Raw genomic sequence first — 25,017 nt, 5'->3', positions numbered from 1 at the left:
TCCGCCCCCGGACGGCGTCTCCCATCTTTGAGTGGTAACCATGGTAGTCTTTTTTATTTTCTAATTTGCTTATAAAAACTAAATAAATTCCTAGTTGCCCATTTATTGGCTAGGCAGATTGGCAACTTTGCCAATGCCTATAGGAATTGGCCCTAAGTGCCTACACGGTGGGCTAGCTCTAGTGTTAAACAAACACCGTGAGATCCAGACATGACAAAAAGAAAAGGCAGGGTTATCCAAAACCATACGAAGCCTAGGGAATCTCACCGATTAACAGGCGTACCTAGCGGGAAAAAGCGACGCCCTCATCTAGTGTCTCACGTGAGTGGGCACATATTAGCGTGATTCTCACGCACACACACCAATCGAATTGACTTTTTATCCAATTTTATTATATTATATATATTGCCCATAGGGATCCTTCCGTTATATGTTCTCTTGTTTTGCCTTGGTATTGTGAAGCACAGCCCCATTTTCAGTTTCTTCACAAGAGTTTTCTTTCCTTAGAGAAAAAGAAGAGAGTTTAGGGTTTATATATAGAGGAAGAAGATGTCTGGAGGTATAGCAAGAGGTCGATTAACAGAAGAACGAAAAGCTTGGCGGAAGAATCATCCTCATGTCCGTAGTCTCCTCCTCTCTCTCACATCGAATCAAATTGAACTTCAAATTATTGGTTTTGGTTTCCTGTTTGTTGATTTTTTTTTTTTGTTGTTGTTGTTTTTTAGGGTTTTGTTGCTAAACCAGAGACTGGTCCAGATGGTTCTGTTAATCTCATGACATGGCAGTGCACAATCCCTGGTAAACCTGGGGTGAGTCTTAATTTGTTATTTGATTTATGTTTTTTGGAATTATATTGTTTTAGGTTTCGAGATTCTTTTGTGGGGATTTTGTCTCATTTGTAAAGTTATGCCATCAGTTTAAAATGCAATATGCAATTGAATTGTTAAGATGGAGATTTTGAGGATATTAGATTATGTTTTTCTATTTTTATTTTAAAGGCTTGTTTCTTTGAGTAATTGATCGTGTGAGTAAGTCTGGATTAGCTAGATTTATGATGGGCTGTTATTATGGTATGTGTTATATTGTATTAATCTGGTTAACTAGGGAATTTACTTCTTTTGAATTCATTGTAATTGATATCTGTGTTTTTTAGTTTCTTCTTCTTCTTATTTATGCATGTTTACATTTAATCAAAACACGTGTTGAGTTAATTCTATCTTAGAAGAGTAAATTTGATCTCCCAACACCTTCAGAATATTAATGTACAAGTATTATTATTATTATGATCTTGTTAAAACATCTCACATCTTAGGGTTTGCAAGCACGTTAATAGATAAGCGTTCATGTCTTAATTTAGTTATTTGAGATGGGCTTAGACCTCACCTAGTTGTGGCGTGTGCCTTGAGTCCAGTTAAGCATTATCATTTCATCTAGTAGTAGTGAGCATTCTCTAAAGTACCATTATTTATTGAGTCATTCTTGTATGATTTCAACTTTGTCGCTTAGCATGGAGTTCATGTTGCCAGATGCCTTCCACTGACCTAATTTTGTGGTGGAGTATATTATATTTTCTGCTGCTGTGCGAGTATATTTGCATGGAACTATGTGTAGTAATATCACATAATTTGTAATTGGGGATTCGAACTATCACAACCCACCACTGGCAAAAGAAACAGAATAACTATTAATACCAGATGGGATTTATGTTTCTTTGTCGATTTTGTGGTTATAATTTTCTGCACAGCAGTTGAATTGCTGTCATACTTCCACAGATTTGTGTTGTTGAGCTATGCACGATAAGAGTTATAGGGTTTACTAGTTTATGCTTTTTTGCTGGATTACTTATCATCTAGGTACGGTTTATTGTGGTTATTGTTTTTAAGTCTATTTGCTTGCCGTGCCATATTAATTCTTATTGTGTTTTGTGATTCTATTTTAATGAATTGAATTATTTATGGTAAATGCTCGAAATATAAAGTATTGTACAGCACAACTTTGTTTCTCTTGTTGAGCTATGCACCATAAGAGTTATAGGGTTGACTAATTTATGCTTTTGCTGCATTACATATCATCTAGGTACTTTCTATTGTGGTTATCATATTTAAGTGTATTTGCTTGCCGTGCCATTTTAGTTCCCACTGTCGTGCTGTTATCATATTTTAATGAAGTGAATTATATATGGTAAATGCTCAAAATAAAAAGTATTTGCACAGCATAACTTTGTTTCTTGATAACTCAGCAGTATTATTTGTATGAATGTTGCAGACTGACTGGGAAGGTGGCTATTTCCCACTTGCTCTCCACTTCAGTGAAGACTACCCTAGCAAGCCACCAAAATGCAAGTTTCCTCCAAATTTTTTCCACCCAAACGTCTACCCTTCTGGAACAGTGTGCCTATCCATACTAAACGAGGACAGTGTGAGTACCTTTCTAGTCTAAATGTTTGAAATGCAGTCATTTGAAATATGGAGTTTTTTACTTAAAAAAGACTTATTGTTTGCACATCTGTAATCATCCTTATTTGTAGGGTTGGAGACCAGCCATTACTGTGAAGCAAATTCTTGTAGGTATACAAGATTTGCTGGACCAGCCTAATCCGGCTGATCCTGCTCAGACGGATGGATATCACCTCTTCATCCAGGTATTATGGCGCTTTAAAGTTCCTAGTTTCCTGGGTAATCACTGTTGGTTGAAATTTTGATACTAACGAGATTTCAATGTTTATAGGAACCTGCGGAGTACAAGAGAAGGGTTAAGCAGCAGGCCAAACAATACCCAGCACTGCTAATGTGACAATGCTATCCCGGTGGTACGCCTGTCCCTTACACCTCCTCTGTGTAGGTTGCATGGTTGTGCTGTCTCTGGTGGATATCACCTGTAGGGTAGATGTGGCAAAAATTATGATACTATTGAACTAAGAACTCAAAAACAACTCCGCTTGTCAAGTGTCCATTTTGTGGAGATGTTCACTACTATAATCTAATTCTGTTGGTGGTTTGACTACATAACAATATATAGTTATTGTCTCTTGGTTTTCTCAGATTTCACGAGCAGCCTAAGAATGGGTTGTTATTCCGTTTATTTGAATTTTACTTTATAAAGATTGGGTTTTGTGCTACTTGTGGTGTATGTTTATTCAAATTTAACATCCAGAATTTGTTCACATAAGTTTTTATCACTAGCAATGCAGGTTAGCTGATAGTGTTTCGGTTCTGTAATCTATCAGCACCCAGAATTGATTGCACACCATCCTGATGGAAAATTTAGTGTAATCGGTTCGGTTTATTGCTTGGTGCTGTTGTTGGTGGGTATGTTACCGTTTTGGCAAAACAGAGAAATAACGCATACTACTTTTGTTGCATCTGTTGTGTTCTTTACAACTTGTAGGTTTCAGAGTCCATTAGTTAGCCTAGTAGAATGTCACCATGAGCAAGTCTTATTGTTTGGAAGATCTCCCCTTCCAAAGATGATTTTGCTGTGAAATTTGGAAGATCAACTTCTATGGTAGAATCTAAATCTCTCTCTCTCTCTCTCTTCTTTCTAATGAAGCAGTTACTTCCTGGAATGTGAAGTCACTACTGATCCTATTGGACCTCGTAGCTGAATAGTGAATGATTACACACTTGTGTTGTTCCATTGTGTTCCAGAAACATGCCCAAACTTGACGAGTTTTGAGCAACAGTTGGTAGAATATATGCTGTCTGTAGGACTTGGTTCATTGTTTTTCATTAGTAGGTCTGTTGGTCTTTTGCATGGCCATGAAACAAAGGTGGATTCATTTTATAGGTCTGGTACAAAGGTCCACTAGGCTAGAAATTAGAATACCGTGCTCTGTTTAAGGCTTACGGACGAGAGAGATTCCAATTTTGTACTGAGCAGAGAACGGGAATTATCTAGGAGCCAGATGGTTGGAAATTTATTGAAGCTTCGAACTATAATTCATGCAACCAGCCTATGTTATTTTCTGTCCAAATGGAGGCCGAAGATCCCTACTTAAAAAGGATAAAGAACTTGTGATAGAGTGATTTGTTGCTATTGATACAATACAGTACATAATTATTAGACAAGTGGAAAACCTGTGACTATGGAACTCTGCGTCTTGTAGTTGATGCCTTAACCATCTCGAGCTCTTGAATCAAAGCAGATAAATTTTCATAAGATGACCCACCTTCTTCCACAGCTACCTTGGCCTTCTTACCGAGCTCTTTCGCTCTCATTCTCATGTTTTTTCCTTCTTCTTCATCACCCATCAGTCGACTGATCACATTCGCTATCTTCTCTTTCTTCACTTGTACATCTTCTGCATCTATCCAGTCATTCCACTTCTCAACCCCAACAGGAATTCCTATTTTCAACACCCGAGTAATGAAGTTTTCATTGTGAAACTGCTCTGCAAACATAGGCCAAGTGATCATGGGGACCCCAGCACTCACACCTTCAAGTATGGAGTTCCACCCACAATGAGTCATGAACCCTCCGACTGCTGGATGATCCAGTATGAGCACCTGCGGCGCCCATTCTCTAATTACCAGCCCCTTGCCCTCCTTTCTATCTTCAAAACCTTCAGGTAAGAAGCTCTCTTCCTCTTCTCTCTTAACTGTTCTTATAACCCACATGAAAGAAATTCTGGAATCCTCGAGACCAACTGCCATTTCAAGCAACTGCGCCTTACTGAATCTGGCCATACTCCCAAAACAGATGTAAAGAACAGAATTTGGTTTCTTGCTGTCAAGCCATTCCAAAACAACATGTTCATTGATGGCGGTTTTCTTCCCCCTTTGGACTTTATCCACGCTATCCCTGTTTCGCAGGGAAACAGGGCCAATTGCCCATGCTTTCTTGCCCAGAACTTTGTTGTAGTGCATTGCGTAAGCTGGTTCCAGCTCGTTGAAGCCATTCACCAAAATCCCATAGCTTTTTTGCTCTGCATCTCTAAATAGGTTCCGAACCTCAGTAAAAAACCCATTTTCGACTTTAAAATGCACATTCAACTGTAGCCTGGTCATCTCTATCTTATCCGGAAGACCTGGTACTAAGAATGGCTCTCTATCTGATGTAACGCCCACATAAGGTTTGTGACAGAATAAACTCTCCTCAACACACTGAGAGTAAAAGCTAGTTCCATGAAAGACAAATCGCGGAATACCATACTTGCTTGCAGCTTCTGTGGCGAAAGGTATAAACATATCAGCAACAATGACATCTGGCCGGTGCTCTTCAATTAGCTGTTCCAAGGGTTCTTGGAGCATCTTGACCGCTAAGAAGATTTTAGGAACCATCTCAGGTGAAGTCATGTCATCGCAACTTTCCACTCCTTCAGGTAACCCAGCTTCTACACCAGGGAATTTTATAACTTGAATATGAATATCTAGCCCAAGTGATCTTCCTCGATCTATAGAACTGGACAAGACGGATGCATTAAGGGGTGTTAAGATGATTGTGGTTTTAACACCACGAGCAGCAAACAGTTTAGCTATGTCTATTGTTGGTATCATATGACCGTAAGCAACAAACGGAAAAAAGAAAATGTGAAGCTGATTATCGGATTCAGAATCCATTTTTGAGTATGGATTTCGATTACAGGTTTGACTTCGATTCAGTGACAGTTTATTGATGAAATAGTGAAGACAGGAAAAAATGCACTACTATGACTGTGAACCACAAAAAGTATGTGGGGAGAAATAGAGAGAGATGAGGTAGTCACTTGCGTCATGTTCATTGCCCCATTGTGCATTTAAATTGAAATTTCGGACAGTAATTACTGCCTGGTTGAGAGTGACTTCTTAACCATCTTAAGCTCCTGAATCAAAGCAGTCAAATTTTCATAAGATGAGCCACCTTCTTTTACAGTTTTCCTAGCCATTTTACTGAGCTCTTTGGCTCTTGTTCTTATGTTTTGTCCTTCTTCTCCATCACTCATCAACTGACTGACCGCATTCGCTATCTCCTCTTTCCTGGCCCCTACATCTTCTGGTTCTATCCAGGAATTCCACTTCTCAACCCCAACTCGAATTCCTATCTTCAGCACCTGAGTGACAAAAATTTCGTTGTGAAACTGCTATGCAAAAATAGGCTAAGTGATCATTGGGATCCCTGCACTCAAACCTTCAAGTATCGAGTTCCACCCGCAATGAGTCATGAAACCTCCAACTGCTGGATGATCCAGTATAAGCATCTGTGGTGCCCATTCTCTAATTATGAGACCCTTGCCCTCCGTTCTCTCTTCGAAACCTGCAGGTAAACAACTCTCTTCCTCCTCTTCTTTCTTGATTGTTCTTACCACCCAAATGAAAGAGGTTCCGGAATCCTCGACACCCGCTGCTATTTCAAGCAACTGAGCGTTGCTGAATCTGGAGAGACTTCCAAAGCATATGTAAAGAACCGATTGTGGTTTCTTGCTGTCAAGCCAGTTCAAAATAAAATGTTCATCGATTTCAGTTTTCATCCCCCTTTGAATTTTATCTACATTATCCTTGTTTCGTAGGGAAACAGGGCCAATAGACCATACTCTTTTCCTCATAACCTTTTCGTAATGAATTCCGTAGGCTGGCTCCAACTCGTAGAAGCTGTTCACCAAAATCCCATAACATTTTTCCTCTGCCTCTCTTATTTGCTCCCTAGCCACAGTAGGAGACGCATCTTCATCCTTAAATTTGTCGTGCAACTGTAACCTGGTCATCTCTATCTTGTCTGGGAGACCAGGTACCACAAAGGCTTCTCTATCTGAAATTAAGCTCTGGTCAACGCACTGAGAGAAAAAACTTGTTCCATGAAAGACAAACCGTGGAACGCCGTACTTGCTTGCAGCTTCTGTGGCAAACGGTAGAAGCACATCCGCAAAAATGAAATCTGGCTTGTGCTCTTCAATTAAACGCTCCAAGGGTTCTTGCAGCATCTTGATTGCCTGGGAGAGATTAGGAACCATATCAAGCGAAGTCAAGTCATTGACACTTTCGAAACCTTCAGGTAACCCAGCTTCTGCAGCAGGAAATTTGATCTCTTGGATATGAATATCCAATCCAAGTGATCTCTCTCGTTCTATAGATTTGGAGAAGAAAGAAGCACTAAGAGGATTTTTTGTGGTGATCTTTCACCCTCAGTAGCCAGTAATACAATACATATAAGCATCTTTCCCCGCTTCAAAAAATAAAATAAAAATATCTTTCACTATTTTCTTATACAAAAATTGATGATAAGAATTCTTATCCTAGAAAAATTAGCTTATTACCTCGACAGTTTACGCTTCTATTTATCTTTTCCAAACTTTCTACTCGAATCTTCAGTGCTCGAATGGTAGCATGAAGTGCTTTCATTTCTTTCTTAAGTAAATCAATACTATGAGTTTCTAAACTCGATTTACTCGAGAAATCTGTAGTAGATTTACTGCTCAATGTATTGAGAGTACTGGACGTAGGAGCCTTCCTTTTGCCACGTTCGTACCAGGGCTTAGATGTTCCATCACTAAAATCAGGATTTTCAAAACTCAAGAATTTGAAGTTAGACGAGTGTTCTTGTTTTCTCTTAACGCACCTCTGGTCATTATTAACAGCAAAATTTTGTGTTGATTTATTTGATAGAATTTGACTATGTGTACGTTTCTTCTGATCACCAACTGTTTTACTTGTATGAAAAGACATTGAAATGAAAATGGATGAACAAAATAAAGAAAATTAATATGCAGAAATCAAAGTAAAATGTACCCTCTATAAATACTAAGTTTCAAGGCCAACATCAGTTTAAGAGTTACAAAATTTAGTAGTTTTAGTATGAATTTCAATTTCATAGTTTGGGTATGAATTTTTTAACTTCATAATTTTTTTATGAAACATATACAATTGTCCCAAAAATATCTCGAGGAGGTTTCTAGGCTCAACTGTCGCTCGATCAAATATAACCAACAAAAGGTGCTTCAAAATCCATTTTTGAACTTGCCAATTTTGGGAAACTAGCCATCTCTTAAGTCATGTTATATTTGTTTTTCAGTTCCTCGATTAAAGCTGTTAAATTTGTATAAGATGAGCCACCTTCTTTTACAGCAGTGAAAGCCATTTCACTGAGTGGCTTCACTCGATTTCTCATTTCTGTTGTTTCCTCTCCGTCACTGCTCATTAGCTGAGTTACTGCTTTAACAATCTTCTCCTTCTTGACCGACACATTCTTCCCGTCAATCCAAAAATTCCACTTCTCAACCCCAACTTGAATTCCTACCCTTGCAACTTCTGTAACGAACTTTTGGTTATGGAATTGCTCTCCAAACACAGGCCAAGTGATCAGTGGAACTCCTGCAGTAATGCCTTCAAGTACTGAGTTCCACCCACAGTGAGTCATGAACCCACCAACTGCTGGATGGTCGAGGATTAGAACTTGAGGTGACCAGCCAGTTATTATCAAGCCCTTCCCTTTTATTCTATCTTCGAATCCTTCATGTAAAGGCATTTGTTTCTCATCATTCTCCAGTTTTCTGATAACCCAAACAAACGGAACATCTGAATCTTCGAGACCCATTGCTATTTCCACCAACTGATTATTACTGATTCTAGAGACACTGCCAAAACAAATATAAAGAACTGAATTTATCTTCTTTGAGTCGAGCCAACTCAAAACGCAATGTTCATTAACGGAGGACGTCTTGCCTCTTTGAGCTTTATCGACTGGATCCACATTTCGTAGCGAAACTGGACCTATTTGCCATGCTTTTCTCCCCATGACTTTTGCATGATGATTGGCGTAAGCGGGTTCAAACTCGTAGAAGCTGTTAATGATAGCTCCGTAGCTCTGCATCTCTGACTCTCTAATTCTTTCCATCAGTTTAGCGAACTCAGATGTAGCTGATGATTTTTCTGGCAATTCTGACATGGTCATCTCAATCTTGTCAGGGAGACCCGGCACCAAAAAGTTCATCTTTTCACTAGTAATATCAGGTTGAAAAGATCTTAGGCTTTCAGAAACACACAGGGAAAACAAGCATGTTCCATGAAAGACAATTCTAGGAATTCCAAATTTACCTGCGGTCTCGGTCGCCCATGGGATGAACATATCGGCAACAATCACATTCGGGCGAAGTTCTTGTACAAGGTTCTCAAAAGGTAGTTGAAGCATCTGAACAGCCTTGTCGAAGTTAGAAATTAATTCAGGTGAAGTGATGTCATCAAGGTTTTCGGTTCCTTGGGTCAATAACTTTTGATGAAGTTGAGGCATTACGAGGTGTGGTAATGATAGTGGACTTTACACCACGAGCAGCAAAAAGTCTAGCTATGTCTATAGTTGGAATCATATGACCGTAAGCCATGAGAGGCAAAAAGAAGACATGAAGTTGATTATGTGTTTCAGAATTCATAATTAATACTCCAATAATGAAAACTAAAACTTGATTTAGAGAGGGATAAGAGACGAAGTTTGTTGCTACAAGTATTTGCGATGTTGTGCACCAAGAAGGTAAGACTCTATATGGTACATCATTATGGTCCATTTATTTTTTTCAAACTCAAATTCTCAGCAGCCGTCCCAGCTTGGCTCCATTAGTAACTGTCAACTAAAAAAATAATTATGGAAAGAGCTTTTTAGATTGTCTTTTACATCGTGTTCTTACTATTTGAAGTGTACTTATGTTAGGTCATGTCATTGGAATCATTATCATGTTTATTCCAATATTTGTTGTCTGTTGACTGTCACCATTTCTAATTGTAGCCAATGGTAATGTGCTGGAAACATTGACAATATATACACATACTACTGCTAGTATTGTTCTTTCACCGAAAAGTAGTTTAAAACGTTTCTAGATTGATTTAGGCTCAGAAATATTGCAAAATTAGCATCTAAAATGGCATGTTTTTTCTATGTTGATGCCTTTTTAGAGACTTTCAACTCCTCGATCAGAGAAGTAAATTCGGTGTGAGATGACCCACCATCTTCTACAGCTTTCCTAGCCATTTCACCTAGTTCTTTGGCTTTTCTTCTCATCTCTTTAGCTTCATTTCCATCACCCATCAACAGTTGAATTGCCTTCTCTATCTTTTCTTTATGCACTGATATTTCTTTTGTTTCCAACCATTGTTGCCATTTCCCAGCTCCAGCTGGAATTCCGGTCTTCAACACCTGAGTAACAAGTTTCTCGTTGTGGAATTGCTCTGCGAACAAAGGCCAGGTAATCATGGGAACTCCTGCGCTTAAACCTTCAAGCGTAGAGTTCCAACCACAATGTGTCATGAACCCTCCGACGGACGTATGATCTAGGATAAGCACTTGTGGTGCCCATCCTCTAATTATCATACCCTTCCCTTCCATTCTCTCTTCATAACCTTCGGGTAAAAATCTCTCGTCTTTGTTGTTCCCAGTTGTCCGTATAACCCAAACAAATGAAACACTTGAATTTTCAAGAGCCATCGCTATTTCAAGTAATTGAGCATTGTTCATTCTTGAAGTGCTCCCGAAACAGATGTAAAGAACTGAATTTGGTTCCTTGGGGTCCAGCCAGTTTAGGACATAATGCTCATCGACAGCCGATTGCTTTCCTCTTTGAGCTTTATCTACAGTGTTCCTATTCAGGAGAGAAACCGGGCCTATTTGCCATGCTGTTCTTCCCATAACATTCCTGTAATAATCTGCATATGCTGGCTCCAAATCATAGAAGCTGTTTACCAAAACTCCATAACTCTTTATCTCAGAATATCTTATTTTGACAAGCATTTCAGAAAAAGGTGAATCCAACTTTAAGTGATCAGGCATCTGTAGCTTAGTCATTTCTATCTTGTCAGGGAGGCCCGGAACCACAAAGGCCTCTGTATCAGAAGCAATACCTTGGTCAGGTTTGTAGAGATTCAAGCTATATTCAACGCACTGACAAAATATATTTGTTCCATGGAACACAAAGCGAGGGATGCCAAATTTGCCTGCACTCTCAGTTGCCCAATGTAAGAACATATCAGCCACGATGAAATCTGGGTGGTAATCCTCAAAGAGCTGCTCCAATGGTTCTTGGAGCATGTTGACAGCATTGAAGAAATTAGGAATCATTTCAGGTGCATCTATGTCGTTGACATTTTCGCATCCTTCAGGCAAACCGGTTTCTTCAGTAGGAAACCGAAGTATTTGAATATCGATATCTAGACCTGACAATCTATCCCGCTCTGCATTCTTCGTGAAGGTGGAGGCGTTTATAGGAGTCGTAATTATGGTGGCTTTAACTCCTCGTGCAGCAAACATTCTTGCAACATCAAACATTGGAATCATATGCCCATAAGCCATGAGCGGAAAAAAGAAACCATGAAGTTGATGAGAAGGAGGAGGTGGAGCTTCTGAACCCATTTTTAGCACTTTACAAAAACTGATTGAAGAGATTGGAGAGTCGGTTCTTGAACATTAAAGGATAAGAGATGGATATGAGAATATGCTTTATCAGTTGTCACAATACTGTTGTTATTTATAACGAACTGCTGAATTATGCAAAAAGAAATGAGATAACCGAAGTTATTTTGGCACCACAAAGGACTTAATTGTCAGTGAGCATGTGGATACTTGTGAGCTACATGTCTTGGATGTTTTGAGTCATCCGTATTTCAATTTCAGCCAGAAATGGTGAAGCCATCTCTTTCCAACTTATTGAGTTAGTGGTTAACATTTAAGGTATACCGTATACGTGCTCGTTACGAATTCTTCATTCATTTCCGAGTAAGTTCGTTATTAACTGGCTTCATACTTCTAGAAGCTTGACACCTTTTTGCTCGTTATACTTTCTTTGGTTGAGATCTAACGTACGGTACTGTTTTTTCTTATCTTTTCTTCTAGAATCATCATCCACAAGGATTAAGGACCATCACATTTCATTCAAAATTCCAAATCACAGTGAAATCTGATTCCTTGTAAATGTAAAAAGTGGTTTTACTTGTTATACATTTTCAATTCCTCAATCAAAGCAGTTAGCTGGACATAAGACGAGCCGTCTTCCTTTACAGCGCTTTTCGCCTTTTCACTAAGTTCGGCCACTCGCTTTCGCATCTCCTTGTTTTCGTCTCCACCATCACTCATCAGCTGCGTGAGTGCCTTGGATATTTTCTCCTTCTTCACAGATACATCTGTCGTTTGAACCCAGTCTTTCCATTCCTCAGCGCCAACTTTGCTTCCAATTTTCAGCACTTGAGTGACAAATATCTCATTATAGAACTGTTCTGCAAACATAGGCCAAGTTATCATAGGAACACCTGCAGATATACCTTCCAAAATAGAATTCCACCCACAATGAGTCATGAATCCGCCAACCGCTGGATGATCCAGGATTAGCACTTGCGGTGCCCATTCTCTAATTATCAACCCCTTCCCTTGCATTCGCTCTTCGAAGCCTTCTGGTAAGAAATTTTCCTCCCCGGTAGTCATTTTTCTCACAACCCAAATAAATGAGCATCTCGAATCCTCGAGACTAATTGCTATTTCAGTCAATTGAACGCTAGAGAGTTTAGACATACTGCCGAAGGACACATAAATAACTGAGTTTGGTTGGTTGGAATCGAGCCAATCCAAAATGCTATGTTCTTCAATAGATAATGTGTTTCTCCTTTGCGCATTGTCTAATGTATCATTGTTTCGAAGCGAAAGAGGACCAATTTGCCATGCTCTTATTCCGAGAATATTCTTGTAATGGTCAGCATATGCTGACTCCAGCTCGTAGAAGCTGTTCGCAAGAACTCCAAAGCTCTTCTGCTCCGATTCCCTGACTTTCTCCAGCACTTTACTATACAAGGAATCACTACCAATAATATATTCAGGCACTTGAGATATGGTCATCTCGATCTTGTCAGGCAAACCTGGGACCAAAAAAGATTCTTTATCGTTCATAATGCTCTCAAATGGTTTGTCACTCTTCAGGCTCGCGGCGACACAATGAGAAAATATGTTTGTTCCATGAAAGATCAACCGAGGAGTGCCAAATTTTGCCGCCGCCTCAGTCGTCCAAGGTAAGAACATATCACCAACAATGAAATCTGGGTGATATTTTTCTAAGAGCTTCTCGAATGGCTCTTGGAGCATGCTCATAGCTAAGAAGAATTTAGGCAACATGTCAGGTGAAGTGATTTGGTTAACACTTTCCATTCCTTCCGGCAACCCGACCTGAACTGCAGGGAATGGAATTGTCTGAATATTGATATCCAGACCAGATAATCTATCCTGATCGATAGTATTTGAAAGGGTTATTGCGTTAAGAGGTGTGGTAATAATAGTAGCTTTAACACCACGAGAAGCAAATAGTTTTGCAATGTTGATCATTGGGATCATATGACCTTGAGCTGTGACAGGGAAAATGAAGACATGAAGTGGATGCTGTTGGGAAATTTCAGATGCCATCTTAGGAAAGGGAAAAGGGTATTATTGGTTTAGAGAGAAAAAGAGATTGAATAAGATGAGAGATGCTGCTTTGATTTTAGTTTAATTTATAATTAATTAAGCTCAGATACATAAATGGGGTAGAGCTGAGCCTAGTTAGCAATTCGGGATTCGGCAAACGTACGGAACGGCAAACGTACGAGTATTATACGGTTTTGTAAAATCCAGATTCGGTCCAAAATTCGGTCAACGGGACGTGATTCGTCATTAATTCAGAACGGCATACGTACGTGTATAATTCGATTTATAAATGTGAGTTCGGCTCTGAAAATTCGGTATCTATATATAACAAATAATTTATATTTATAAGGTCATAGACCAATTTTTATGCATATGTGTGAGTTATTTAAGGAAAAAATAAACTCAATATGATGATATTAATAATATATACAACATTAGTTATCCAAAAGGACGTCGTATGGTGGTTTAGATGCTTGGTTAGTGAGTTTGAGATCTCTCTCACCTTCACCTTCAAATCTCTTCAGTCGTTTTTGTTTCATAAAAATTACAACACGTCTAATATTCGGTCGTGTATGTTTGGGAGTCAGTAAAGCCCAAAAAGTGGAGTCTTTGAAAAGTAAAAGCTAAAGAATTTATGGAGAATTAAGCGGACGTATCATTCGGGATACGTAAAATTCGTGAACGATTCGCGAATAATCCGGGAATGCCACATAATACGCGACTTGGGTTCGGAGTTGCAAACGTACGCGAATAAGACGGTAAAATTCGTGATACGGAAAAATTCGCGAATGATTCGCGAATCATTCGCGAACTTACTAACTAGGGAGCTGAGAAGGTTCATCTCACTGAGGCTGAGATCTTGTGCCGCTTTTGTTTAAGTTTAAGTCGCTGGCATTCCCATATTTTATTGTTCTTTGAGAAATGGGGTATGATGCAACCTCATGCGTCATGGATAATAGAATTTGTGTGCACCGAATGTAGATACAAGATATCACACAACTCATGTGGAACGTGTCGAGAGTATCTGGTAGCGCGATAAGGAAACACAGGGGCGAAGTTACAAAGTAAACACGATGACTTTCATATGACGGGGCGATGATATCGCATCCCGAAATAAAAGACGAAGTCGAGGGCATTATTAGTTGTAAACCAATATGTGTATTAGCTATCATCTACTATGTAAATCTCCTATACAAGGGATGAGGGACCATTATAAAAAAGTGAGATCTTTTAGTCTGTGTATATTATCTTTGAGAGAAAGAAAGTTATTTGTGCTCCAAGTTAGGGTTTATAGTTATTCATACTTGTAATATCTTAGCTCTTCATAATATGATTTCGAGTTTATTACTACCATGTCTTAGAGTTTCTGTAGCATCTCGGTTCTTTTTCTTAAGTACTAGGGTGCGAACCCAATCCATATGGATTGGAAGGCTAGATTTAATGCATTGTGGAGCGTTGAACCTAGTTGTTGTCGTGTTTCGGTTGCGACACACTTGATAATTTCTTGAGAAACCATGTTTCTCTTCGTGTGAGCCAGCCTTGGTGTGTACATATGCAATAGGATACATATTTCATGGATTTTAGAGAACACGACACTTGCAAGGGGTACGTGTCATGTTTTAATCGAATCAGGGGTATTTTAGTCTTTTTAGCTCTCTTGATAAACTTAAAAATACGATTTTCTTTCAAAATCAGATTATGTTCTCCCATGTTCGATTCATCTCTTTCACTAGCAGAAAAATCAGACACAAAAACTAGAAATTGAAGCATATCTTTCATAGTTTGATCCGTTGCTTGAATTCATTGCTTTGGAGCTCTTGTTTCACATCAAAGGTAGGGGGAATTCCTTCTCAAAACTGTTTTGAATCTTCAATTTATATATATGTTGATTCTCTGATTTACAACTCAAAGGAATTCATATCTTCACATTCTTACAATGGGATTTGTGTTAGAATTCTAAATTTCAAGTTAACATGTTTATCCTCTTTGATTTGAATGATTGGGTTCATGAGAAAGGTTAGGGTTTTCAAATAATTTCATGTTTAAGTCATGATTCCTGCAAAATATAGCTTGGGTTACTTGGATCTATTAGAATTGTTCTCTATTTCTTGATAGAACTCAAATTAGGGCATTTCAGGATTCAGAAAACAGATTACTGTCATGTTTTTGAGATGGTGTAAACACCAGGTTCATGTTACTCTTATTTTTGATCATATTTTTATTATGAAATAGTTTTTTTTATACTTTCTAACGAGCTAAGAACCGTCGAATTCGGAAATATAATGTAGCCTGTGTGAATTTTCAACTGAACAATATTAAAACTGAAAAATTCCTGTAACAGTTTTCTGTCAGTTTGTGTCAAAGGAGTTTTGAACAAGTTACTGACCTTATTTGATTTTATTATAATTTTTATGTGATATCCTATTGTCTTTAATTTAAAACTAGACGAAAAACACTCAATTTGATTGAGTAACGAAGCCTATGTGAATTTTTGAGTATAGGCTATCCAAACTGTGAATTTCAGGAACCAATTCTGCTGTCCAGTTTTCCTAAGGTCTGTTAACACAGGTACATCTAACTTTTGTTACCTCTTATTATTTTTCTGTTAAAGATGGTCTCATCTAGTTTCAAACAAGACTTAACTCACTGAATTCCGTCGCTCAATGAATTTTGCATGAATTTTTGAGTGGAGACTGAGCAAACTAAAAACTGCAGGAAAACAGTTTCTGTCCTGCTTTGTCAAGACGTTTTAAACACAGGTGTATAACTTTCTCTTATTTCCTATGAACCCTATGTTAAATATGGTTTTCTCTATTTTCTAACGATATCAAAACCACTGAATTCCATTGCATAATGAATTTTGTGTGAATTTTTGTTTGGAGTTAAGCAAAACTGAATTTCTGGAGTGTTTTAGAGTAAATCATGGAGTTAACTCATATGTATGGTTTTGTTTTGTGTATTTAGCCTTATGTATGAATACTCCTCATTGATTTTAGCTTTGTTTCATAAAGTGCAAGCTAAGGTAAGGGCATTTCATGGTTCATGAATTGAAACTTTGACAGTTTAAGCGATATTCATATTTAACGATACTTATGAACTATCTATCGATCGTTTGAGCACTCTTTTGGTTTCAAATGCTACTGATGAGTTTGTCGGGCCCATTAGGGGCAATCCATACTAATGGTTACCTGCGGAAGATCGTCTGGGACGATGGTTAGTTTTCAGATAAACTCCGACACTTGGTAGGACCCTCACAGTAGAAGATTGCGAACTCAATCGCTTTGGATGATTTCAGAATGGTTTACTGACTTTATAAAGTCTTTGAAACTTGGATATGGATGTGCTCAACAACTTAATGTTTTATTTACATATATTTGATGTTTTTGGCTATCCTTATTGGGCATTGAATTGTACGTTCGACTTCGTATCATCGTCTCCCTACTGGGCTGTGGCTCACCCTATTTGTTTTGTTTTCCACAGAGTTTGAGAGCGGCTTGAGGCAGTAAGCTTGTTAAAGCTTGGTGCGTAAAGCATTGGGGGTCAAAGTGAGTACACTCGCTTTTTTTTTGTTCATGTATATATCTACGTGTAATCTGGGATGGTTTGTGAAAACTAGTACTTTGTGTTTACTTTGTGAAGGTTTGAAAAGGAAATCTTTTGTTACTTTTGTAAATGAGGTTTATGTTGATAGTTGTGTTTTTGTTTGAAAATCGGCTAAAGCTATTTTGTTGTAATCTTTAAGCTACCACCTTTGAGTGAACTTCTTAAAGAAATTAAATCCTTTTTGGTATTGTTTATATAAGTGTAAAGTCTTGATTTTTGGTATTTTTGAATTAATCAGTTTTGTACTAGTCGATCCCTCTTTTATCTTTAAACTGTTTTCTTTAGTATATTTTCGTTTTGGCAACTCGGAAGATTGAAAACTTGTCGGTTGACTGGACACCACGGCCAATCGAAAGCGAAAAATTTTCTGGGTCGTCATAGTTTCCATTTATCATTACTTAGGTGTCGCTATAGGATTTCCTGTAGTTACATTTTGGCGCTAGAAATCAGTCTGGAGGAGTAAGAGGATTCATCCTCACATGTAAATACTCACCTGTGAACTTGTTTTCGAAAATGTCATGAGTTTATCATTCATGTGGTTCTTACATTTCAAAGATTTGTTTTCATAAAGTTTCGTTTTATTTTCTAGATTTGGTTGCAATGTAGGAGTCTTGTTATTTTAAAAGTTTTAGATCTGGAAGTGGGTTAAAATTTCCCTGTGTTTTTTCCAAACACTTGAGGATATTTATCATCCCCGAAGTTTTTCTTCAAGTTTTAAAGAGTTTACTATTTGCCGTTTTATTGAAATAACATTTGAGGTACTAAGATGATGAGAATAGCGTCAAGAGCGGAGCATGTAATAGCTACAAGAAGGAGTAGAAGAGTTGCAAACAGGAGAAGGTAAAGAGAAAAAATGGGCAAAAATCTTCCGCGGGCGAAAGACGTGCTCAAATTCAACAAGAAACTAATACCTATGAAGAAGGACTTGTCCAGAAGACTGACACAGACACAACGGAAGAAGAATAAGATGTCCAGACGATTCGCGATGAAGGAAGAAACCCAGGTACTGAAGATAGCATGACCATTGTGGAATTGAGAAGAAGGCTACTGAAAGAAAGACAAAGGGAAGGAGAAATAACTGAAGAAAGGGCAAAACTCATGCGACAAAATGCTGCACTTATGGAAGAGAATAACAAACTTAATGAGGAAAGATCGCATGCTACGACACGCACAACCCGTGGAGGATCTGAATCAAGGATAAGTAGGAGCACATCATGGAGAAGTCGATCACATCGAAGAGAAGAAGTGTTAGATCATAGCTCGGTTGAACCCACCAAGCGTTGATATGTCAAGTTTGGTTATCATATTTTAGTGAATCAAAACTCATCTAAGAGTCGCTTGATTATGTATTGGAAACAACTTCGTATAGGTTAGACTAGAAAGTCTAGGTATATGAGACATACAAGTATTACTCTAAGACCTAAAAAATGTGAAGAAGTAACGAGCTACAACGACGAAATCATCCTTCCTATTGAGGTTAGTCGTATTGAATTGAACTGTTTCATTCCTAACGTATATTTCAAGTCGTGCTGTATTGAAGACATAACTGCGAAGCTGTGAATGAATATTTTACTCTAGTAGCGAGGCATGATCATATGATCATAATATTAAGGAATTAGACTACGAAGTATAAAGCTTATCTTTTGAACTTCGTAGATATGACATAGACATAATCTTATGAATGTTATTGTGATTATGCGTATGGGTAAAGATGAATATTTCATCCTAGGAAACAATGTTTTACATCTCCACCTCTTTAACGCAAGCAAGCCAAAATGATAATCCTTAACCTTTTTTTGGTTAACCAAATGGATTTTGGTTCACCAAACGGAATAGGACCAAAATGCTTAACGGAATAAGGACCTTTCGTTTAATATATATCTAACTAAGGAAACAATGTGAAACCGCTTATTTACAGAAATACCATTTTTATAAAAAAGAAGACAAATATTTAAAAACTCTGTATCTTCCAAATGGTATGTCGGATTTTTGTGAATTTTATATATTTGGAAAGATTTTTGAATTACCTACGCAACGAGTATAAACGACAATATCAAACTTTTACTTTTTAATTTATTTACAATCCTCCAAAAAGACTAGCTATAATTTAAAGGTAAATTGAAAGATCCTACGTAACTTTTATATGTTGCCTATATGATGCTCAAATACTTCACTTGATACACTATAAAACTACTTAAAAGAGCCTATAGTTTCGAATACGAAAGATTGCCTCCATTTAATTAAAAGTGATATTTTCACTTTTTCATTCTTATCCAATAATAAGCCAAATTGGAAAATAAAATGAAAGTACCAACTTTTAAGAAATGGAAGGAAAAATTAAGAAAAGGTAATGTAGCCGACGTGCATCGCATGTGCCCACTACTTGTTTGTTTAAAGGAAGTACATTCATGAACTTGTTTTATGAATCGAAAGGGAAGTCGCTAGGCTTATTGGTATGGTTATTCATTGCATATCTTTGGATTACCAATACGTGTGAGTTGGTAGAACCGATTATAACCTTTTATGTATCTTAGTATAACTAATCACAATGCCCCCGATTTACGATTTGGTATGACTATTTTTGATTAATTAGTGTAATCGATCACCTGAGATGGTATGATCGATATTTGTAATTGGTGTGACCGATCCTAGTAATTAGTTTGACCAATCACAAAAGAGTTATGTAATCATTCCTTGTAATTGGTGTAACCGGTCCTAGTAATTGGTGTGACTGATCCTGGTTAATTGGTGTAACCAATCCTAGTGATTGGTGTGACCGATCACAAGCAATACCATGAGTATATGGTAACCGGTCATGATAATTGACGTAACCGATCCTGGTAACTGATGTAACCGGTCCTGGTAACTTGTGTGACCGATCACAAGTATTCCATATTAAGGTACAACCGATCTTAGCGATTGGTAGAACCGATTAAACCCATGATTGTGATTTGATATTTGATCAATCACATAATTGTCTTGGAATACGGATGAACCAATTATAAACTTGTTTGGAAGTGTAGTATAATCGATTCCAAGATTGTAAATATGAAAGATGATTTACAAAGAAAAGATGTCAACATACTTTGAACACGAACAATAATTCTTGTCTTTTATTGTTCAAAGCTATTCCTTAATTACTCAAGGAGATCCTTGTCTGAAATAAATTAAGAATCTTTTAATTAAGATTGTTAGTTTTATATGCTTTAATTACCAGCAATTAAATGTATATCTCTACAGAATAAAAATTAGTAATGTGTATTTAATATTTGGAGATTTTCTATTGAGAGATTTCGGAAAATATTGGACAAAGCATTTCCAGGAATTATGAAAATCGATTGGGCATTTATTGCATATCTTGAGAATACTTTCGGTTTTGGAAATTCCTTGGTTTCCAAACATCCTTGGTCTATAAATACCTAAGTTTGCATTCATAGCAAACTATCCTAAGAGCCAAGGAAACTTCATCTTTTTGTTGTTTCTGGTGGAACCGTCTATCCGGAGCAGTGTTTTAAGACCGGACCGGATGTCAAACCAGTGAAGCCACTGGTCAGGGTCAACTGTGTTAACCAGTGGTTCATGGGATTAGCCATGTATAAAGTATCTAACTTTGAGATCGTGAATGTGATTTGTATTGGCTAGTTTGGTATGAACAAATATTTCCTCGAGATCCCATTAGATATGATGGCCCAAGATTTTTAACCTCGTTCTTGCCCTTTTTTATATCAATTAATTACAACTCTGCCACCAAAGCCTTAAATCAAGCATCGTCTCTACTTCCTCTTTAAACTTCCAGTTCCACCCATCACACCTCTCTCCCTAACCTAACACTCCCACCAAGAAAAAGAAGAATGCCAGCAGACAACAAAGATTTTGATAAGCTCAATACTCTATTAGATTAAGAGGATTTGATTAAAGTATTTGTCCATTAGATAAGAAGATTTACTGATCTCAAGTGTAACAAAGATTAAAACTTTTGTCCTCTCTCCAAACTTTTCCTCTCAACGACTCTTTCAACTGCTTGATTCTTCCCTGCTCAGATCGGCTCCTTTGGAGCTGATCTGAGCAGATCAATCATCACCAATCCCTCTACTTTCTCTTGATCTTGTTATTGTGATTTTCTAATTAGGTTTTAGTTATCTTTTCGGTTTTCTTTTGGACCTGGTTGTATTGATTGTTTTTCATTTGTTCTGATTGGATTTGTATCTGCTGGAGCAACTATGGGTTGTGATCATTCACACCAAGGAATTCGGAACATGTCGTATTCTCTTTCATAGAAAATCAGCGAACAAATAGAAGCAGCAACAACATCAGTGCTTCGTTCGACATCTCCTCCAACTAAGGTTGCAGCTTGGGGGTTTTTCTTCTTTGGGTTGTTAATCATTGTACCACCGTTTTAAGTTTAAATGATTTTGGGTGTTTAGTTTGTTCAACTGAACTCGTAAATTACAGATCCAATCTGTTTTCGAAAGTTAGATTTAGGTTTTTGCTAATTTTTGTATTTCCTATTTTAGTCCCTGTAAGTTGTCAACTCGTAAAGTTTAGCCCCTGTAATATTCACACTTTAGGTTTACCTGTTTTAGACGTAGAAATGAAAACTAAGACAACATCTAATCGTTCAAGATCAGCATCAAGTTCGTTGATTACTTCAAATGTTACTGCATCTCCAATGCCGAGTCAGCCCGATTTGTTCCCATACAGACACTTAAAGACTGATTCACATTATCACCATTACTTGAGACACTTTGGTTACTATTTGAGACACTTTGGTTATTTGAGACACTTTGGTTACTATTTGAGACACTTTGGTTACTATTTGGTCTCTGCTACTACTAGTTGGGTCATTGTTACCTTGATTGCATTAGGTAATCTAAACTTAAAAAACTCCAGTTCATGTTATTTGCATGCTCCGATGAACATTGGGTTGGATATGATCCAGTCATTGCCTTGTGCTTTGACACATACTGGTTTTGTTTTCAAAATCAGTTTGGCCCTAGATATTTGGTCCTCTCCGTTGCGAGAGAGAAGAAGGTCCTCTGAAGCTGTCCTTAGGTCTGAAGGGATTTTGATAAGCAAGAATTGGTGGAGACATTACAAACTGAATGACTTTTGTACGATCTTGAAAAATTTCTGTATGGTTTTCGATTTCCTAAATCGACGTTATCGATATATATTATGAGGCTTGCCTCTTTTTCGAAAAAAAAAGTGTAACAAAGGTTAACAGTAAAGAAAAGGAAAAAAAATAAAAAGGGTTCGGTTTATTTTGATTAATTATTTAATTTTATTGGAAAATCGATTTCTCTCTTCTTGTAATCTAAAAAATCCTTATTATCTGAGTGATTTTGAAGAAAATTAATTAATTCTTATTTTAGTAACTTGGAAGGTATTTGATTGAATACTTAAATTATACCATCCAGTGTAATACTTGCACAGGTAACAGGTTGTTCTTCGTTTGATTTTTCTATTATTTTGACTTTTTTCCCGACAGTTATTGCTTCGTGGTGCACTGTATGTATCACTTGGAAAAACCAGTTCAAAACCGGACTGGGACGTAACATATTAGTAGATTTGTGTTGAACCAGACCGTTTTTCTTACTGGTTCACTGGTCCAACCGACCGGTTTGATTTTTAAAACACTGATTCGGAGAGGAAAGTATTCTAATTAGGCGAAATCTGTTACAACTGTTTGTTTAAAGACTTCTATAGGATCAAGAAGCTCTATGCGTACCATTTATGAGAAACTAGATAATTACAGTTTATTAGTTTTCGATTGTTTTGATTGACTAACGGTTGTTGAACTTTGATTGCACCTGGTTTGTTTATTCTCGAGAATCTTCTCTTCTGATATAAGATTCACTCAAACTAGATCGAAGTGTCGACGGGATCTTTAGAACTGTTTGTAGATCTAAAGACATCTTGTGATAATGCATTGTTAACAGACTCTGTTCTGTGCGTGATTGATCACAAAATATTCAAGTGGTGTTGTGCATGTTTGATTGAAGATTTCTTATTGGTTTTCTCATATCTTTGTGTAGTGCAAACGTTGATCGGCTGGGATCTAACTATAGTCGGATTTATTCGATTGATTAGTTGCGTGAGATTGGTAACACCTAATAGTTCTCTTGAGATCTCTTTTGATTGTAACAAGTTCGAATCTTATTGCTTAGGTAATAGAGATTAGATTGATCTAACCAGGCAAAGGATCTTATTAGTTTAAACGGAAGATCCTTTGTATATGACTTGAGATATCTTTATCTGGAAAGAATTAATAGAGTTGTTATCAAACAGATTTTTTGTTCCTTTACTATTTGGAATACGACCTAAAGGAATTGTTACAGTGCGTGCACTTATTGAATGTCGTAAGAGCAGGGATACTGAATAAACTAAGTGAACTAGGTTTAGTTCCTTGGTCTCAACTATACGAAGTTGGTTTAGATTTGTATAACGACTAAGTATTCAATTCTGGACTAAGTCCCGGGGTTTTTCTGCATTTGCGGTTTCCGCGTTATCAAAATCTCACTGTGTCTTTTACTTTTCTATTTCCGCAATTATAATTAGAAGTATAATACACAAACGATAACTCCGCTTTACTTTATAGTGATCCTATAGAGTTTTGTTAAGTCCGAACCTATTATCAAGTAATCACACTTTGATTGTTGTATTATCTCGATCTCGTATCCATAGACGATCATACAAAGTGAGAATACCGATTTGTTGTATTGTCTCGATTTTGTCCATAGACAATCACTTTCGGTAAGAGGACTTATAAGTGGATCATTTAAAGGTTGTGGTGTATTTGGGTACTCTCATCTTTTCAATTGGTATCAGAGCAGGTAAACACGAAAAAGATCTAACAATCTGTGTTTGATGAGATCCAACCTATAAGAATTGAATTTATGTCTGATTCAGTTAACGTTATGCAAGAGTATGAATGCTCAAATGTTGAAGATGCTCCCACTTCGATAACTCATGATCCAGGAGTTGTGAAAGCATCTGAGTCTATCTTTGATGGTAAAGAATATGCTGATAAAAGAGTTGGTAAAACTCCTAAAATCTATAAGATCTCTGTCTACAAGGATGCTAACATTAAAGATATAATCTAATCTTCTTAAGCAAGAGATCATAGAAAAAGATATTCAATTAAATATTCTAGCCAAAGAGAATGTGGATCTCACTGTCAAAGTAGAAGCTCCTGGTGAATCTCTTACTCAAGATCAAGAGATTCACCCTATGACTCTGACTAACGATTTTGTTATAATTTCTTCTGATGAGGAAAATAAAAGTCATTGCTCGACTTTTACATACTGTGATAACAAGGCTTGTTTGATCATATCTGAAACAAATCATGATGATGGAAGGTTGTCTAACTACATCGATTCAGAAGAGAATGAAGAACCATCTTCTACAACTACTAATGATTAAACGAAATCTTGTGCAAAGGAAACTTTGAACCGATTCCGTGAAAAATATCTTAAGGAATATAACTTTCAGTCACTTGACAGGAAACTTACACTTCTTCAAAATACTGTAGTAAGAATATTAAAGGAAGTTTCTTGTCTTAAAAAACTGAAAGATCATTCCTCAGTAGAAAGACAGAATATACCCCAAACTGATAAGGTCAACTCAAAAGAATCAGAAGTAAGAGTTGACAATCACTTCTGGAAAAAGGTTCCTCCTCACTCATGTCGGAAAAATATTTGTTTACATGAAGAACGATTCCAGAAGAAAGGGAAAGAGAGAATCTCTACCAAAGGAAACAATCAGGAATTTCTGATAATTGTTTCAGATAATCATACTGATGTGCATAATAAGGAAATCCTTAGAATCAGAAAATCTTATGAAAATCTCATTTACAGAATTAAGAGAGATTTATCTATCTATGAAAATTCTCAAATCAGTACAGTTTCTCCGCATGATCATACCTTTAAATCAAGGAAGGATCATCTTCTTGGGAGAAAATACTTTGGGAAGAAATTTTCAAAGAGAAACATGAACTATGTTTCTGATACTCGATGTAAGCAAGAAAAGGCTTGCTCCGATACAACCTAGTTGTATGGAGATTGTGCACTCTCATCCTAG

The 25,017-nt window shown here is 37.2% G+C and overlaps 6 protein-coding genes across 6 annotated transcripts; 1 reads left to right on the top strand and 5 right to left on the bottom strand.

The window, feature by feature from the left end:
* The first annotated feature begins 416 nt into the window (after positions 1 to 416).
* Positions 417 to 3,152, top strand: LOC113289133 (SUMO-conjugating enzyme SCE1-like). The gene is made up of 5 exons (XM_026538314.1): positions 417 to 618; positions 726 to 809; positions 2,266 to 2,418; positions 2,528 to 2,641; positions 2,728 to 3,152. Exons 1-5 carry the CDS (start codon positions 550 to 552, stop codon positions 2,791 to 2,793), a joined length of 486 nt encoding a protein of 161 aa, XP_026394099.1. The 5' UTR covers positions 417 to 549; the 3' UTR covers positions 2,794 to 3,152.
* Positions 3,153 to 3,938: 786 nt separating this feature from the next.
* Positions 3,939 to 5,691, bottom strand: LOC113289130 (scopoletin glucosyltransferase-like). Its single transcript, XM_026538311.1, has one exon. The coding sequence runs from the start codon at positions 5,556 to 5,558 to the stop codon at positions 4,083 to 4,085; it is 1,476 nt and encodes a 491-aa protein (XP_026394096.1). The 5' UTR covers positions 5,559 to 5,691; the 3' UTR covers positions 3,939 to 4,082.
* Positions 5,692 to 5,758: 67 nt separating this feature from the next.
* LOC113291425 (scopoletin glucosyltransferase-like) lies at positions 5,759 to 7,637 on the bottom strand. Its single transcript, XM_026540962.1, has 3 exons — positions 7,229 to 7,637; positions 6,106 to 7,038; positions 5,759 to 6,015 (listed from the first exon to the last, which is right to left on the bottom strand). Exons 1-3 carry the CDS (start codon positions 7,635 to 7,637, stop codon positions 5,759 to 5,761), a joined length of 1,599 nt encoding a protein of 532 aa, XP_026396747.1.
* Positions 7,638 to 7,930: 293 nt separating this feature from the next.
* Positions 7,931 to 9,068, bottom strand: LOC113289132 (UDP-glucose flavonoid 3-O-glucosyltransferase 7-like). The gene is made up of 2 exons (XM_026538313.1): positions 9,006 to 9,068; positions 7,931 to 8,908 (listed from the first exon to the last, which is right to left on the bottom strand). Exons 1-2 carry the CDS (start codon positions 9,023 to 9,025, stop codon positions 7,957 to 7,959), a joined length of 972 nt encoding a protein of 323 aa, XP_026394098.1. The 5' UTR covers positions 9,026 to 9,068; the 3' UTR covers positions 7,931 to 7,956.
* Positions 9,069 to 9,618: 550 nt separating this feature from the next.
* LOC113289131 (scopoletin glucosyltransferase-like) lies at positions 9,619 to 11,536 on the bottom strand. The gene has a single exon (XM_026538312.1). It carries the CDS (start codon positions 11,302 to 11,304, stop codon positions 9,835 to 9,837), a length of 1,470 nt encoding a protein of 489 aa, XP_026394097.1. The 5' UTR covers positions 11,305 to 11,536; the 3' UTR covers positions 9,619 to 9,834.
* A 327-nt stretch (positions 11,537 to 11,863) lies between these two features.
* Positions 11,864 to 13,335, bottom strand: LOC113291424 (scopoletin glucosyltransferase-like). The gene has a single exon (XM_026540961.1). It carries the CDS (start codon positions 13,333 to 13,335, stop codon positions 11,878 to 11,880), a length of 1,458 nt encoding a protein of 485 aa, XP_026396746.1. The 3' UTR covers positions 11,864 to 11,877.
* Between the last annotated feature and the right edge of the window lie 11,682 nt (positions 13,336 to 25,017).

Source organism: Papaver somniferum, chromosome 6, assembly GCF_003573695.1.
Source record: "Papaver somniferum cultivar HN1 chromosome 6, ASM357369v1, whole genome shotgun sequence".
Lineage (NCBI taxonomy): Eukaryota > Viridiplantae > Streptophyta > Magnoliopsida > Ranunculales > Papaveraceae > Papaver > Papaver somniferum.
Note: the sequence above shows the minus strand (reverse complement) of the source record. Positions and strands in the feature narration are given on the sequence as shown.

Bases quoted from the DNA above. Each gene is read 5' to 3' on its own strand.
- LOC113289133 (XM_026538314.1), top strand. From the start codon at position 550: ATGTCTGGAGGTATAGCAAGAGGTCGATTAACAGAAGAACGAAAAGCT. The intron at 619-725 runs GTCCGTAGTCTC...GTTGTTTTTTAG, and splicing joins GGCGGAAGAATCATCCTCAT to GGTTTTGTTGCTAAACCAGA. The intron at 810-2,265 runs GTGAGTCTTAAT...TGAATGTTGCAG, and splicing joins CAATCCCTGGTAAACCTGGG to ACTGACTGGGAAGGTGGCTA.
- LOC113289130 (XM_026538311.1), bottom strand. From the start codon at position 5,558: ATGGATTCTGAATCCGATAATCAGCTTCACATTTTCTTTTTTCCGTTT.
- LOC113291425 (XM_026540962.1), bottom strand. From the start codon at position 7,637: ATGTCTTTTCATACAAGTAAAACAGTTGGTGATCAGAAGAAACGTACA. The intron at 7,039-7,228 runs GTAATAAGCTAA...CCAAATCTATAG, and splicing joins TAGAAGCGTAAACTGTCGAG to AACGAGAGAGATCACTTGGA. The intron at 6,016-6,105 runs GTTTGAGTGCAG...TGCTGAAGATAG, and splicing joins GTGGAACTCGATACTTGAAG to GAATTCGAGTTGGGGTTGAG.
- LOC113289132 (XM_026538313.1), bottom strand. From the start codon at position 9,025: ATGGGCGACCGAGACCGCAG. The intron at 8,909-9,005 runs GTAAATTTGGAA...TGATATTACTAG, and splicing joins ATGGGCGACCGAGACCGCAG to TGAAAAGATGAACTTTTTGG.
- LOC113289131 (XM_026538312.1), bottom strand. From the start codon at position 11,304: ATGGGTTCAGAAGCTCCACCTCCTCCTTCTCATCAACTTCATGGTTTC.
- LOC113291424 (XM_026540961.1), bottom strand. From the start codon at position 13,335: ATGGCATCTGAAATTTCCCAACAGCATCCACTTCATGTCTTCATTTTC.